At 36.6% G+C, this 17,622-nt stretch overlaps 1 protein-coding gene across 1 annotated transcript in view; it reads left to right on the forward strand.

Annotated features, from left to right (window-relative positions):
• Positions 1-17,622, forward strand: part of LOC123591553 (pyridine nucleotide-disulfide oxidoreductase domain-containing protein 1-like) — a 29,749-nt gene continuing 12,127 nt past the window's right edge. Inside the window, exons 1-5 of the mRNA XM_045466019.1 lie at positions 1-177; positions 4,975-5,055; positions 10,699-10,818; positions 13,827-13,955; positions 16,048-16,121. Of these exons, the coding sequence (XP_045321975.1) occupies positions 94-177; positions 4,975-5,055; positions 10,699-10,818; positions 13,827-13,955; positions 16,048-16,121 (488 nt within the window). The 5' untranslated portion in view covers positions 1-93. The remainder of the gene's footprint in view (positions 178-4,974; positions 5,056-10,698; positions 10,819-13,826; positions 13,956-16,047; positions 16,122-17,622) is intronic.

The raw sequence follows: 17,622 nt of genomic DNA on the forward strand, positions 1-17,622 counted from the left end.
GGAAGTGGCCGCCCAGCTTGACTTCCGCTCCCAGGGTAAGAACCCTTGGGGCTCGCCCACCGGTTGCCAGAAAACCGCTAGGAGTCTGAGATCATGGAGGCAGCGCGCCCTCCTTCGACGGCGGGAAAGTTTGTGGTGGTTGGCGGTGGCATCGCGGGTGTCACCTGTGCTGAGCAGGTAGGCTGACGCGTCGACAGTTCCGCCTCTTCCCTGACCCCGCGGCGGTGGCCCTCAAGGCACCCTCTCGCCCCGACCTTGTCCTTCCAGATTCCGCTTTAGCCGCTTCTTTCCCCCCGCCCCAGTACTCTTTGTTTTCAAATGTTAGAGACTGCGTGGCGGCCCCTCTACGAAGTTCTTGGTACCTCGCAAGCTTCGCCTTAGGCCTAGGGAAGAGGAGCGGGGAGCAAGTTGTAGGCAGGTGGGACCCCAAAGCTGACTGAACCAGACTGTGGTGCTAGTTATGCCAGAGCAGACAAGAGGGCTTAAACTGGTAAATAGTTGGTCAGAAAATTCAGCCTCCATTGCTCATTAGCTGATTGAATTCAGCTTTCAGGTAGATGCCAGGTCCTTAGTTCCTCGTAAATAATTGAAAAACCCTTACGTAGTTTCCTATACTTTGAACTCCCAAGATAGAAGAGATTTCATCTGTAGTAATGTTTTGTAAAACAACCAACAAGGGATTAAAAGCAGCTGGGGAATGCTTTTCTAATTATAGTGAATAATCAGGCTACACACACACACACACTCCAAAAAGAATTGTTTTGTTGATATAAAGTGAATGTAAGCAATCATTGAAGTCACAGAAGTAGTGCAGGAAATCCAAGAATTGTTTTCAAACTTCTAATCTTTAGGTGTGTATTTTCCATGTTTTCACCAAGTGAAACACCTGTTATCCAGGTACGGTACTAAGGGCTGAGTAATCACAAACAGAGCATGGTACCTCCTTTCTAGGGACTCGCAATCTAGTGGAAGAGACATGTGAATGAACCATTTCATCAGTGTGTTTGCCAACCTAAGGGTGTCTGGCGAGTTGACAGGGCATGAATTAGGGGGAGGTGTCCTTTTGTCTCAGTATAGAAAATGAGTAAAAGTTGACCAGGTGGACAAGAAAAACTAGATGGTCCAAAGGGAGGCAAGGATATATAATCTCAGGTAGGAAAGCACTACTGAGAGCAGCAAAGCTTAAAGAACATGGTGCTTGGGGAGGTGACCAGAGATGAAGCTGGGAAGGCTGGGAGAGACCACATCATGAAGTATCTTATTAAGTCTTGCTAATAACTAACAAGTGGGGCACCTGGGTGGCTCATTTAGTTGAATGTCCAACTCTTGATTTCAGCTCAGGTCATGATTTTACAGTTGTGGGATCGAGCCCCGTGGCAGGCTACATACTGAGCAAGGGGACTGCTTGGGATTCTCTCTCTCCCTCTGCCCCTCTCTCCTGCTTGTGCTCTCTTTCTAAAATAAAATTAAAAAAAAAAAAAATTAGCCAGAACTTGCAAGAAGTGAGATGATTTTGAGCAGTGGAGTAATGTGATCAAATGAAATATTTTGAGAGTTGATTAGCTCCAGTATGTTTGGGGCAGGGGCAGCTGGTTAAAATGAGACTGGAAGGCCAACTGGAAGGTGAATTTAGTGGTATAAAGAAATTTTGAAGCCAGGTATAGCAATGAAAACAAAGTGGGGAAATAACAATATATAGAGAGAAGAAAGATGGAAAGAATGGTAATATCATCAGATATTATAGAAAGTTCAAATAAGGTGATATTTAAAAAAATTTAGTGAATTTTGGGGCGCCTGGGTGGCGCAGTCGGTTAAGCGTCCGACTTCAGCCAGGTCACGATCTCGCGGTCCGTCTGGGCTGATGGCTCAGAGCCTGGAGCCTGTTTCGATTCTGTGTCTCCCTCTCTCTCTGCCCCTCCCCTGTTCATGCTCTGTCTCTCTCTGTCCCAAAAATAAATAAACGTTGAAAAAAAAAAATTTAGTGAATTTTAAGGGTCTGGAGGTGAAGTCAAGATGCTCCTTTTTTCTTTACTGAAGTATTGACATACAGTATTCATCAGGTGTACATCATAGTGATTGGCTATTTCTTTACATTATGAAATGATCATCTCAATAGGCATAGTTACCCCTTGTCACTACACAAAGTTATTACAGTATTGACTATATTCCCTATGCTGTACATTACATCCCTATGACTTATTTATTTTATAACTGGAAATTTGTTCTTCTTAATCTCTTTAACCTATTTTTCCCTCTTCCCCCCAGCCCCAATCCCTTTCCACTCCATTAATAGTTTGTTTCCTGTATCTATGAGTCTGTTTTGTTTGCATTGTTTTTTCGTTTTCCACAAATAAGTGAAATCATATAATATTTGTCTTTCTTTGACTTACTTCACTTAACATAATACCCGCTGGGTCCATTCATGTTGTCAAAAATGGCAGAATTTCATTTATAGCTGAATAGTATTTCATTGAATATATTTATACCACCTCTTCTTTATCCATTCATCAGGAGACACTTAGGTTGCTTCCATATCTTAGCTATTGTAAATAATGCTGTAGTGAACATAGGAATGCATGTATCTCTTTGAGCTGTGTTTTGGTTCTCTTCCCGTACATACCTAGAAGTAGAATTGCTGGATCATATGGTAGTTCTATTGTTAATTTTTTGAGGAACGTCCATACTGTTTTCCATGGTGGCTGCACCAATTTACATTCTGAAAAACAGTGTACAATGGTTCCCTTTTCCCCACATCCTCACCAACACTTGTTATTTCTTGTCTTTTTAATAATAGCCTATCTGACAGGGGTGAGGTGACATTTCATTGCAGTTTTGATTTGCATGAGTGATACTGAACATGTTTTGTTGTATCTAATGGCCATCTGTCTTCTTTGGAAAAATGTCTATCCAAGTTTTGCCCATTTACAAATTTTTTTAATAGTAAGTTGTGTAAGTTTTTAATATATTTTGGATATTAACCCCTATTGGATGTATGATTTACAAGTATCCTCTCCCATTCAGTAGGTTGTCTTTCTGTCTTGTTGATGGTTTCCTTCTCTTTCCAAAAGCTTTTTAGTTTGACGTAATTTCTTTTGTTTGTTTTAGCTTTGTTTAACCTTGCCTGAGGAAAATGGCTCAAAAAATATTGCTAAGATTGGTGTTCAAGAGCTTACTGCTTATGTTTTCTTCTAGGAGTTTTATGGTTTCGAGTCTTATATTCAAGTCTTTAATCCATTTTGACTTTATTTTTGTATGAAACAGTGGTCATGTTTCATTCTTTGGCATGTAAGCTGTCCCATTTTCCCAACATTTATGAAGAAACTTCCCCACTCCCGCTGTATATTCTTGCCCCCTTTGTCATAGATTAATTGACCATCTATGTGTGGATTTATATCTGGGCTCTGTGTTCCATACCATTAATCTTTGTGTCTGTTTTTGTGCCAGTATCATATTGTTTTGACTACTACAGCCTTGTAGTGTGGTTTGAAATCAGGAAGCATAATACTTCCAGCCTTGTTCTTCTTTCTCCTTTGGCTGTTTGGGGTCTTTTGCAGTTTCATCCAAATTCTAGGATTCTTTGTTCCAGTTCTGTGAAAAATGCCATTGCTATTTTGGTGGGCATTGCATTGAATCTGTAGATTGCTTTGGGTAGTATGGACATTTTAACAATATTAAGTCTTCCAATCCATGAGCGTGATCTTTCCATTTATTTACGTCTTACTCAATTTCTTTCATCAGTGGCTTATAGTTTTCAGAGTACAGGTCTTTCAGTTCTTTGGTTTAATTTATTCCTAGGTATTTTATTCTTCTTGATGTGGTTATAAATGAGATTGTTTTCTTAATTTCTCTCTCAGATAGATTGTTACTAGTATACAGAAACTTGACATACGTTTTCTGTATGTCAATTTTGTATCCTGTAGTTTTACTGGATTCATTTTTTCATTCTAATATTATTTTTGGTTATTTATTTATTTATTTATTTTTGTTTTTTTGATTGAACATGCTCAGTTTTAACAGTATAGTAGGGAAAGAAATAGAAATTGGTGGAGAAATAGAATTGGTTGAGGAACCAGAGTATGATTTAAGAAAATTCTTTCAAGAAGTTTAAAGTGAAAGAGAGTTGTAGCCAGAGGAGAATGATGGAAAAAAATAGCAAGTTAAGCCTCTAAATACTGTTGAAGCTACTACTAAAATGGTTTTGTTTTTCCAGAGTATACACTGGTTGGGCATTTGGAAGAGGCAGAATAGGAGTACCAAAACACTTGGGAAAAGTCAGGCTAAGATTCTGAATATTTATGAGTAAGGATTTACTGTAATTTCATGCCACTGAAGGGAAATGAAGATACTATTTTAAAAGAAATAAAAGTTGGTTTAACTGTTAATTAGGAAGATATTTTTTTTCTCATTCTCTGAAGGACAACTTTACATTGGTATGCAAGATAGTAAGGGATAATATCATTTTTCTTATTCAGGAGGTTTTTGTTAGTGTTTATTATAAACGTATTATACATTTTATCAGTATCAGAGTTGAACGTTAGTCACTACTACCCCATAAATAGGAACAAGACACAGAATAATGGAGACCTTTGGATGAGGAAAAGTGACTTTTTAGTTTTCTAGGTTAATAATAACATTATTAAAATTGCATTATCCCGGGGCGCCTGGGTGGCGCAGTCGGTTAGGCGTCCGACTTCAGCCAGGTCACGATCTCGCGGTCCGTGAGTTCGAGCCCTGCGTCGGGCTCTGTGCTGGCAGCTCAGAGCCTGGAGCCTGCTTCCGATTCTGTGTCTCCCTCTCTCTGACCCTCCCCCGTTCATGCTCTATCTCTCTGTGTCCCAAAAATAAATAAACGTTGAAAAAAAAAAATTAAAAAAAAAAAATTGCATTATCCCTATCTCACCCCCATGTCACATATGTTAATACCTAAAGTTACTTATGAAATTTTTTCTCCCAATTTTTTTTTCTTTAAATAAGTTGGCTATTCACTTTCCATCAGAAGATATTCTCCTGGTAACAGCTTCTCCTGTTATTAAAGCAGTTACAAATTTCAAGCAGGTAAGAATCCTTTATATAACTTTCTTAGTCATATATATTTTTGTAATTTCAGTAACTTGCCCAGCAGTTAGTGTAATTATAGTTTTTAAATGTTTAAAATGATAAATGTTCTTTTGATGGTCATTTTAAAACCAAAGCTCAAAGTTTAGAATTATATTAAATACCAGGGCACCTGGGTGGCTCAGTTGGTTAAGGGTCTGACTCTGAATTTTGGCTCAGGTCATGATCTCACAGTTGGTGAGTTCGAGCCCCAAATTGGGTTTGCACTGGCAGGGTGGAGCCTGCTTATGTTTCTCTCTCTCCCTCTCTCTCTGCCCCTCTCCTGCTCTTGCTCTCCAAATAAATAAATAAATAAATAAATAAAAGTATTATATTAAATACCAAAAGCACCCAACTGATGTTGAATTCCTAGTCTTGTTTTTCCTATCTTTTCCTCCCACTCAGAGTTACTTTTCAGAAATTTTTAAATAAAGTTCTTTTGAGGAAAAATGCTTTGCAAATGTAAATATGAATACCAATACATATATGTAATTATTATAAGTAGTTGTGTGTGTATAAATTGTGTGTTTGCATATCAGAAGAGTACTTCTCAGCTAAGTTTACACTTGTAGGTAATTAATGTTTCAGATGTGTAATAAGCATCTCAGAACACTTTGTAGTTCCATGAATTTATATTACACACATTATAGCATTGCATTAGGAGTCTAAGATCATTTGGGTCTTAGTGTTATAGAACAGTGATCTATAAACATTTTTTTTTTTTTTTTTTTTTTAAATGAGAATACTTTTTTTTTTTTTTTTTTTCAACGTTTTATTTTTATTTTTGGGACAGAGTGAGACAGAGCATGAACGGGGGAGGGGCAGAGAGGGAGACACAGAATCGGAAACAGGCTCCAGGCTCTGCCATCAGCCCAGAGCCTGACGCGGGGCTCGAACTCACGGACCGCGAGATCGTGACCTGGCTGAAGTCGGACGCCCAACCGACTGCGCCACCCAGGCGCCCCTAAACATTTTTGATCTGATACCTCACCTGTTAAAAAGTTTTGGCTGACCTTGTAATATACGTATATTTACATATCTATAAATTATGTATATACTATAGTGCTCTAATTATGAATGTTATAATGGCTATGCAAAAAAATTAAGTAAATCATACTTTACTGAAGTATTTCTTCTCATACTTCAGTGAAGAATACTACTATAGTCTTTAATACAAGTTTTCTTTTAGATCCTGATAATAAAATAAAACTTTCTCATGTTGTAAACCCCTAAGACCAAGGGTAATTTAGTGTGATATGTTTTTCCTTTATAACCTTCTTAGAGATATGTAAGATATCTTACTACTGAGGTATGGCCAAAGGACTTAAGGGATTGGGAGAACTAGAGAACAAATTGTGGCTATTAATCTCTAATGGGAAAAAAAAAAAATCAATTATAGGCTAGGAGCACATACATAAGAGAAAGATGTTTGGCTGTGTCTTATAAGTGTTTTTCTGGAAGACTTAATTCAGTGTGACTGTTCCAGAGTTATAAGACTTGACTTAAATTTTTGCTGATTTTGTAAATTTTGTATAATAGAAGAAAAACAGTTTTGGATTCTAGGCCTACCTGTTATTTACTGGCTGTGTAGCCTTGGCAAATCTCTGTATCTAAGTTGTTTCACTTCTAATATTAGGATAGTATCTTCCTTGTTTACTTGAAGGAGGTTGGGAGTTTAAGATATACTAATATATGTGAAAATGAATTGGAATAACATTGTGCAAATGTCAGTTATTCTTAATATTCAGAAGTAGGAAATTGCATCCTTTTTATCATTTATTGAACATCTATATTACGTATGAGCCAGTGTGCTAAGCACCCAGAAGACAGATTGAAAGTATAGAACATACACCAAAAAGTCACTAATGGTCATCTCTGGAGTTGGGGGATGGCAGTCGTAGTGGGGTAGTGTGAGATTTAGGGAAGAGTAAGAGGGACACTTTATTTTATATTAGGTATTGTTTGTTTAATGTTAAAGAACATGTTTTCATGGCATGTGTAATTTCTAAAGGAGAAAAAAGATTAATAATAACATGTTACTTATGGAGTACTTGCTATGTACCAAACACTCTTCTAAATGTTTTAAATACATTAACTTATTTAATCCTTAAAGTAATCCTATGAAGTGGGTTCTTATATTATCCCCACTTACAGATGAGGTAAATGAGTCAGTGAGGCTGGGTAAATCTCCAAGGTGTGTATAGATAGGTTTTAAATTCAGGTTGGCTCTGTAACCCTCATGGTTAAAGAGTAGCACTTTCTCAGAATGGTAACAAATCTGCAAGACAAAGTTATCATTATAATGTGGTAATTATCCTTATAGTGGCAAAAAAAAATTGCGGTTGTATTGCAATATATACGTATTTATTTTTATAAATATATTGTGAATGAGTGTCAGAGCCTGCCTTTGAGATCAAGAAAGGCTTTACATAGGAGAGTGGATTGAAACGGAGACTGAAAGAATAAGTAGGTCTTGCCATGTTTGCAAGAGGTTGAATGGAGGCAGGCATGTGCCAAGGTGATGAAAGTATATGACTATATAATATGTTGTAATAGGTTTCAGTTCTGCTGGAATGTAAATTCAGTGCTGATCCAATAGTCAGAGGGCAGACCATGGTGGGCTTGTATGCTATGATGTGGAATTGTATTTTATCCAAAATTTAGATGATGCCAAACTTTTGGAGTATTTTCAGCAGGTGAGAACACTGAATTGGAGATATAACAGGTTGGTATTCATCATTGTCTCAGTACCAGCTCAGCCATAGGCATTGGCTGCAATTTCCCAGGGAGAAGAGCCCAATAATAGTGTTCTATGGAACACCGACATTTAAAGGAAGATCAAAGAGAAAGGAAGCCCTGAAAATGGGCACCCTATTTATTAGTCTTAAGTCAGAGAGGAAAACTATGAGAGAAGAAGAGTTTGTTTCCCTGAAGCCAAAGATGGCAAAAGTTTAATTAAGTGCAGTGGTCAGTGGTGTCAGATCCAAGGATAGCAGGTAAGATAATGACTCAAAAGTGCCTATATCTAGTAAATTATTGGTGACTTTGAGACAGTTTACACCATTTTCAGAAATTAGTGGGGGGTAACTCTAAAATGGCAGTAACGATAAACTTTTCTCTTTTGAAATTTAGCTGCAAAAGGAGAAAAGATAGGGTGGCAGCAAATAGAGAACGTGAAGACTAGCATTAAGTTGAGTTTTATTCTTTTTTTTTTTTTTTTTTTTTTACTGTTGATTTATTCTTAGAGCGAGCGAGCACACGAGCAGGGGAGGGGCAGAGAGAGGGAGACACAGAATCTGAAGCAGGCTCCAGGCTCTGACCTGTCAGCACAGAGCTCGATGTGGGGCTCGAACTCATGAACCACAAGATCATGACCTGCGCCAAAGTCACATGCTTAACCAACTGAGCCACCCAGGTGCCCCGAGTTTTATTCTTTTAAGGTGGAAGACACGTTAGCGTGTTTACCTATTGAGATTTAGAAACCAGTAGGAAAGGCTGAAGATGAAGGAAAGCAAGGAGTACATAATAAGGAAGGAGTCCTGAGGAGGTGAGAGATGATGGCATATAGAGCACAGATTACTGGATTCACCTTGAAAAGGTAGAAATGGGTCATGGAAGGTGGACTGTAGTACGGAAATGTATAGATGGTGGGAAAGAAGTCATAAGAGTTCTTAGTAGTCTCTTTGAGCCAAGAAGTAAAGTGATTTGCTGGGAGTGCTGAGGATAGAATGTGTTTTGGAAGCATTAGAATGGTGAACGTTTAGAAAAATCACCAAGGGTTGGAAGATGTTACTCTGATGTTACTCTTGTCACTACATTGACACATAAACACTGATGGTTTAAAAAAGCCTTGGTGGCTAAACTGAACTAGTGGTCTTGTATTCTTCACTTCCAGGCACTCAGTGAAATAAATTAAAGCCAGTAAACAATGGTAATTTTATTAAATCCTGACTCTTCAGTGCACGTCTTTTTAATGTTCTGTGTGATGAGATGGGATGTATGCATAAAGCACTTGTTCCACATATGGGGCTAGGAGGGAAAAGCAGTTGTGCAGTTGCTGAGTTGCAAGAGGAATTAATTACCCTTTTTGTGGAATACCAATTTTACTTGAAAGAACAACTGACAAACTAATTTCATATTTGGAAAATGAGTGAAAACAAGTGACAGTATTTGTTGCCAGGATAACAAAATTAGAGCTTTTAGGCCAATATAAGAATTTTGGAAAACTCCTATTCTTCACTGTGAGGCTCACGGTACTTAAAGACTTTCCTGATGAGATTGTTGGTGACAATAATGAATGTGGTTTTTGATATTGTATTGAGTTGAAATTAACATGTGGAAGATCTCCATAACTTTGTGAACTCCTATTGTCCAGATGACAAATGTGATGTTACACGATCCAAAGTGCAGGATAGACCAATAGATTTCACAGTAGTAGGGTATGAAAAATTCTTTGATAACGGTTTCAAATTCTACACTGCAACTAATCTTTAAGAAACCACACTTGTTGAGTTTTAGTATAACATCAAAGAAGAATATACAATTCTCTAAAAAGGCTGCACATCTCTGTCAGCCTGAACTGTCTTCATAAATTTTAACCAAATTAACATACTGCAATAGTTTGAATGCAGATGCAGAGTATGGAAGCAGTTTGAATGCAAAAGCAGATCTATTAAGACCGGATATTAAAGACATTTGTAAAAATGCAAAACTGCCATTCTTCTCACTTAATTTGTTTTGGAAAAAAAAGTTACTCTTATTAAAAGGAGATTATATCTGTTTAACATGTATTGGATCTATTCTTAAGTGAATTAAGAAATGTTTTAAATTTTTCAGTTTTCATTTCTAGTAGTTGCAAATATCACTGAGTTTAACTTACACAGACTAAAGTTCTTTGGAGTCCTCAGTCCATTGTAAGAATATAAAGGGAGAGTCTTGAGACTGAAACGTTTGAGAACTGGTAGGGCCATGTAGTAGGTCTTACAAGTAGTATTGAAGGGGTGGCTGAGGTCAAATACTAGTCTGCAAGGTGTGGTCCTTCCACTGCATACTGGGTATAGGACTGGAGAAAGCAGGTTGTTCAATCTGTGGTTGTGAGTTTTCAGGGTAATTAATGGTTAAAGACAAGAGAGCAAGGAAATATAAGTGGGCAAAACACGAAATGATCTACAATGGAGTCTTGGCTGCATAGGAAGAAAAGTGAATCCAAGAGGATGCTGATGGTTTTGGACAACAGGAAAGAGTCCAAAGACTAGATCACAATAAAGTTAGTAAGTAGAGAAAACTATAAGGATACAGAAACAGACTAGCTGTGCAATTAAAATATGCAGAAGTAAGTAGAGTTAGCCCTCATTTTCCAGGCTAGGAAACTAAGGTGCAGTTACTTGGCTGACTTGCCCCAGCGGTAGGATTGTCATTTGAGTTCAAGTCTTAAAATGCGAGTTAGCCCTTTTTTCACTGTATACAGTACAGTTGGCCGACGTTCTTGTTTTATGAACATTAAGTAGTATATGAAAAGAAATGAAAATATTTTCATTATTTAAAATTCTTAAAAGGAAATATTTTTTTCAAAATTTACATTTTCACCTTTTTGATTTAATACAGGTTTCTAAAGTATTGGAGGAATTTGATGTTGAAGAGCAACCGAATACCATGTTAGAAAATCGCTTTCCCAACATTAAGGTTATAGAATCTGGAGTAAAGCAACTGAAGAGTAAAGAACATGTAAGAAGTTGTTGTTGTTTTTTTTTTTTAATTTTGTTAAATGTTTGTTTATTTTTGAGAGAGAGAGGCAGAGCACAATTAGGGGAGGGGCGGAGAGAGAGGGGGACATAGAATCCAAAGCAGGCTCCAGGCTCTGAGCTGTCAGTGCAGAGCCCGACATGGGGCTCGAATCCACGAACTACAAGATAATGACCCAAGCTGAAGTTGGACACCCAACTGACTGAGTCACCCAAGCATCCCTAGAAGATGTTTTTCTTAATGATGGTCCATTGTTAAATATTGATGAGCTTTCCCTGCTTTCTTTTGAACCCATCTGTACCCCCACCACTACTAAGGTTCCTAGCATATAAAGTTTAGTAACATTGATTTCTTTTTATTAGGAAAATTTATACTTTTTCTGAATTTATTGGGATTATATAATTAGTTTGATTTAACATTTTAGGTTTTACATTTCAAATTAGCATTAACATTTACATAGTGTCTGTTGTGTTCTGGACACTGCAATAAGTGCTGGGATACAACAGGAACGTTACAGTGAACTTGGCCTGGGAGGTCTCATTGTCATAGGGAATATAGACATGCACATGTATTAATTTTATATACATGTGAAAAGCACAGTCACTGAAGTATTATCAAAGCTCTGATATTAGGGATTTTGGAGGACCTCACAGAAGGAGAAAATGTTTGAACTGGGTTTAAAAGGTGGGTGAATTAAGAGTTCTTAATTAAGGACATTGTAGGAAAACGAGGTTGCTTGTTCAGAAACCCAAAGAAAAGCAGCACGTGAAAGAATAACATCGTCAGAGGTACTGTGGTGGAGATAAAGAGAGGAGATTGGCAGACTAGGGCAAACAAATAGGACTGTGAAGAGCTGTTTACATCATGCCAAGATGATTTATTTTACAGTCAGTGGAGAAATAAAGTGGAAGCAGGGATGGTAATATATTCTTTTAGGAAGACAGATCTGATACCAATGTTGAGGATGAAATGGGGTGGAGTGAGTGATAGTTCCAGCAACCAAACCAGAAGGTGGTTGCAATAGTCCAAACTGATAGAAGGTCTGAACGAAGACAAGAACTGTGTATTTGGAAAGAATGGCGCAGATATGAGTGAGATTTCTCCTGTAAACTTAGCAGGACTCAGTAACCCATTGGATGTGGGAATGAATAAGGCAGTCGAAGGAAACATGTTGTCAGATGATTAACAATATCCTCAGGTGAGCTTTAGGCAAGATGAGAAGTAGGGTTTCTAGTTGTTTCTCTACAGCAGCTCTAATTTTTCACCCTTATGGAGAAAACACATACATAATACATTTGAAACACAAATAATTTGACAGTAAAAAAATAAGAAAAAGGACTAAATTTTATGAGAAAAAAATAAAAAATCTGAATCCCAAAACTGGAATAAATTTCTAACATTTACAGTAGTACATATCCTATATAACATCCATGTCCATTAATTTGTAAATTGAGGTGGGCTCAAATGTAGACTAATAAATTGTGAGGGAATTTATATTAGGGCATTTGAATAAATCCGAATGCCACCCATTACCATTTGAAGTGTCCTGTATGAGCTCATGTCTATATTCTCTTATTTGTCCTTTATATTCTTTGATGAATTAGAGATTGTGTGTTTTATCTTCATGTCTACTTCCAAAAATTTAGCAGTAGCCAATGAAAGGAGTTTTTGTGTTTGTTTTTACAACATAAAATGTAAATTATTTTTTAAATTTGGTCAGTGTCTGTTAATTACTGTTTGTCAGATAAAATTCCCACCACATTACATTATCTTCAGAAAGAACTGCATAGAATTTCTGTATGCGTTATACTGTGTTGAATTATCAGTTTTATGTATTTGTTATGCAGCTGAAGAGTTACAGTGGGTAACCAATGGCTCAGTGGGTATCAAGTGCTATCTTATGATTTGCTATGTTTTATAAGTCAAACACATGTCACAGTGTTAATCTCTAAACCATTCCAACAAAGTCTTGTGTCATAGTCACATGTGTGTGTATATATACATACACATACATATATGCTTATTAAAAGCTCCTACTTATGTGCAGATTTCCATTTGATTTTAAAGAATAAAAACAATGAATCACAAATACATATTTTTAGACTCAATAATATTATTAAAAATTAATATAAATGACTTTAAAAGCTAGTACATGTTAGGATTTAAGGTTAATATGTTTTTCACTTAATATGAAAATATCCCCAAAGAACATTTGTTTGTGGTTAGGTGATTGTTATTTGTACTTAAGAAGAATGCATGCACGTGCAAACTGGGGAGGTAGAGTGGGGGAGAGAGAGATTGAGATATTGAGATTCTTAGAATCTATGCTCAGCACAGAACCTGACATGGGGCTTGATCCCATGACACAGGAATCATGACCCTGAGCCAAAATCAAGAGTCAGGTACTTAACAGACTGAGCCACCCAAGCTTCCCAAACACTTTTAATATTTTTAGATTAAGAAGACCTAATGTAACCTTTTTTACTGCACTGTACTCCTCTGTACCCATAACAAATATTAAGGTATGATGCCATTAGAATTATTAGATCTTCCTACAGTAACTTCCATTGAGATCAGAAATATTAAGGCCTACCTCAGGTATAATATGATCAGAATGCTTGATTTAAAAATTTCTGAATGTTTAGTTTTTAACCTGAGGTCAACATACCTCCCTGAATATAATAAGATTCCCTAAGTTTTAGGCAAAATCTGGTGTGAATGTATGTTTTTTTTCCAGGGAAGAAAGACTGTTTTGCCCTAGATTCTCAAAATGGTTCATGGCCCTAAAATGATGGTGAATCACTGGGTTGGAGAATGCATTCTCATGTTTACTCTGATTTGCAATTGCTGTGACAACGTATTGAGTGCCACCAAGAGGCAACCTTAATGTATTTTTTTGCTTTTGTCTTACTGAATTTTGTATTTAAAATGAAACTGTACCCATGTATAAATATGTTTCTCCTCTCACCTTCCTTGCCCTGTTTTTACAGTGCATTTTAACAGGAGATGGCAGTCAGCATGTATATAAGAAACTCTGTCTGTGTGCTGGAGCTAAGCCAAAGTTGATATGTGAAGGAAATCCTTATGTATTAGGAATCCGCGATACAGACAGTGCTCAGGTAACATTCTGAGATGGGGCCACGGGAAAGGAACATGAATATTTCATAGACTTCCTTTATTTGAATCAAAGTATTCCATTTACATTGTTAATTCTTAAATTACAGAAGAGGTTTGTTTTGTGACCCATAAACCAGAAAATAGTTATAATGTTTTATTATTGCCAATTTCAGTTTGGTTGTAGCTGATAATTTTTCCTGTTTTTAGTCCCATGCTGATGTTCTGCGTTCTTTCCATTGTGCACTATCCCAGATATAATGACTAAGCTGAAGATTATAACTTAACTTATACACACGTTCATTACTGTATTTTGATTGGGAATAGTGATTTGTAGCCTAAATAATGTAGCAATGTTTTTCCACAAAGGTAAGGCATATCCCAAACTTACTGTACTCCTTAGCAAAGAAATTATTATTCAGAAGATCTTTGTGGTCCAGAATCATGACAATCCCAGAACTAAAAAATTCATTTGGTTTATTGTTCTGCTCAAGAACCATAGTAAACTATCCCAGTAAGGTGAAAACTGTGTGGAACCTTCTACAACTTCTGATAATTTATTGCAGGGTTTCAGGGTTTATTGACCCTTCTTGCCAAGAAGCTCTTCCTGGTTTCCAGTCATAATACTTTGTCTTACCTGTAGCTTATTGTTGTAGTTCTGTCCCTAAGGTGATAATTTTATGTATACTAATGATATTTTATATTCTTGAAATTGATGTTTTCTTTCAATCTTTCTTAATTTAAAACTTTTTTAAAGCTTATTATTTTGAGAGAGAGAGAGAGAGAGAGAGAGTGTGTGTGTGTGTGTGTGTGTGTGTGTGTGAACAGATGAGTGGCAGGGAGAGAAGGAAAGAAAATCCCAAGTAGGCTCTGTGCTGTCAGTGCAGAGCCCAACATGGGGCTCGATCCTACAAACCATGAGCATAGCTGTGTTCCAGCGAGGCTGCCTACATACATGAATTCACTGACTGCTTATGATAATACTGTGTGACAGTATTACTCCCAATTTACAAATAGCAAACTCCAATAGATTAATTATTTACCTATACTTAAATAGCTGTTATCAGAAGTACAATATAAACTTACGCCATTCATCTCCACATCCAGTGCTTTTAACAGATCTTTCTTATTTACTGTCCTCAGAGAAAGGCTGACTGAAATTAACTTAATGTTTTTTTTTTTTTTTCTGGTAGAATTTTAAGCCAGTCAGTTTCAGTGATTATTTATTGAATATTACAATAAGTTTTTGGGTGAATTTAATAGAAATGGTAACTTGACATGGTAGGAAGAGGAAATTTAGCTATTGAGATGTCATCCTGATCCAGTGGGACTATTGTGTACTTTCAAAAGTGCCATAAAAATGACCATGGCTTCCCTAAGCTCATTGTGATAATTTTATTTAGGGGGCAGAAGAGGGGGGTAGAGCCATCAATTAATTGTCTTATGATAAGAAAGTAGCATTTTTTTTTTTAATTTAGACATTATCGTGCCTGCTCTTAACAGCTTTATTTACATTATCCTAATGCTTACAGAGACGTAATGAAATACAGTCACTTCTTGTTTCCATTTATATTGAAGAAGCTGAGGCACAGAAGGGTTAAGCAACTTGGCCAAGTTACTAACTGGGGGAAGTTAGCAACTCCAGGGACTCTTAACCACCAAGCTGTTGTGCTTCTCATTCCTGTAAGTTTCGGTGTTGAGTGAGTCCAGGGAAGTGCCAACTGACAGACTAGAAGAAAAGGAATAACCCTGTATGTATACAGATCAGTGTCATGTTAGTAAGTTGGTTTGATCAAGTAGTTAGGAATGTGATGAACTAGAGCTGGTGCCTCTTGCTGCAATTCTGAAGTACTTTAGATGTAATGACGTAAAAAGTCAAATCATAAGAGGCCTTGCTATAAAGGCAGTTTGTGTGACAGATAGAGGAAAACATTTGTAATATTGGGAGGGTGTGTCCTGGCAGAGTGCGAAAGTGAGATTTTTGTTCCTTTGTAAATCAGGTAAAATTCGTACAATTTTAAGAATATTATCAGTGAAGCCTTTCTTCAAGCATTGCCCACTATTACAAAACACTATCTCATTTTCTTTTTAATATAGGAATTTCAGAAACAGCTTACTAAAGCTAAAAGAATAATGATCATAGGGAATGGTGGCATTGCACTTGAACTAGTGTAAGTATATATTTTTAAATATCATTTAAACACTATGACTCATAATTGTTGGCAGACTAGAAAACATCCTGTTCTGAAATTCAAAGATAAATAGAACAGGTTTTTCATAGATTTTCAAGGAGAAAAAAATCCATTTTATATTTTTAGCTTCATGGAATTCATAGTTGTAGAAATGTCATTGTAAAACATGAGTTTAGGGAAGGTTTTAGGTCTCAAGGGGTCACAGGTGACTGGACAGATGTGATCCATACATGTGTTTGGTAGGCATGTACTATATTGAAAAACAATTTAAATGTGCACACCTTTAGAGATTTCTAGTCACAGTATCTACCCGTTTTATTGTTTACACCCATCCTGCTTCATTCATTTATAATGCTACCTGTTGGGCCCATGAAACCCACAGTGTGTTTGACTCCCTATTTCAAGATGTGGTACTCCCAGCTCTTGTTTTTTTGGAAGTTGAAAAATGTGAACCCATCAGTTAATGTGAAATACTATCTTAAAATGATATTTCAAGTTTAAAGAACACTGAGGAATAAATATCCTGCTATGGTCTACAGAGCATTCATTTTCTTTATGATTTTATCTTCCATTGGATGGCTGAGATGGAATAGTCTGGACATTTTTAGGGCAGAATGTTGAGTCCAACTACAAAGAGGACAAATTTGAATCAAAGTAATGAATTTGCCAAAGCTTTGTCCATTCCTATTCGCAGACTAGGTTTTTGCTCTTCTTTTTGACAGGATAGTGATTCCCAGTGGAAGCTTCTAAGAGTTCCTAGATTGCCTGAGTACTAGAGATGGCAATCATTCTTGTAATTATGAAATTTATGGCACTGTATGGAGAACAGAGAAAAAAACTGGAGATTCAAAATCACACAGGTCTAAGAAGGAGGCACAGGACAAATTTTCTCCATCAGCTATCACCAAAAGTGTAATTTAATACTATTATTATTTACACTGGAAAATTTTCTTGCATTCAGAAATGCTCAGTCTTAAAACATGTAATCCTATTCCTCATTTTCTTGAGGTTGGAGATACAAGACTAATCGGACAAAGCTTATAATTTTGTATTGAATAAACTCTGATAGTTTAAGAAAGGCTGCATATAATGCGATTGTCTCCGCTTAGGTCCACTGAATGATCAGGTGTTTCATCTCATGGTGAAAAATGCTATATACAAACCCTTTTTGCTCTTTAATAGCCCTTGTGTTCCCTTGAGGCTAATGCTGATTTTCTTCAGTGTACTTTTATTTCAATTACTACTTCTGTTTTCTTCTTTACTAGTGTAGGTTAATCTTTTCAGACATTCTTTTAATGATTTCAAAAAACCATAATACTTCACTGTTTATTTTTTAAAAGTGGTTTTAAAAATGAAAGTATTTCCTGTTTCAGATTCTGTGTCTCCCTCTGACCCTCCCCCGTTCATGCTCTGTCTCTCTTTGTCTCAAAAATCAATAAATGTTAAAAAAAAAAAAATTAAAGTATTTCTACTATATATG

This window comes from Leopardus geoffroyi, chromosome B4 (assembly GCF_018350155.1).
Source record: "Leopardus geoffroyi isolate Oge1 chromosome B4, O.geoffroyi_Oge1_pat1.0, whole genome shotgun sequence".
NCBI lineage: Eukaryota > Metazoa > Chordata > Mammalia > Carnivora > Felidae > Leopardus > Leopardus geoffroyi.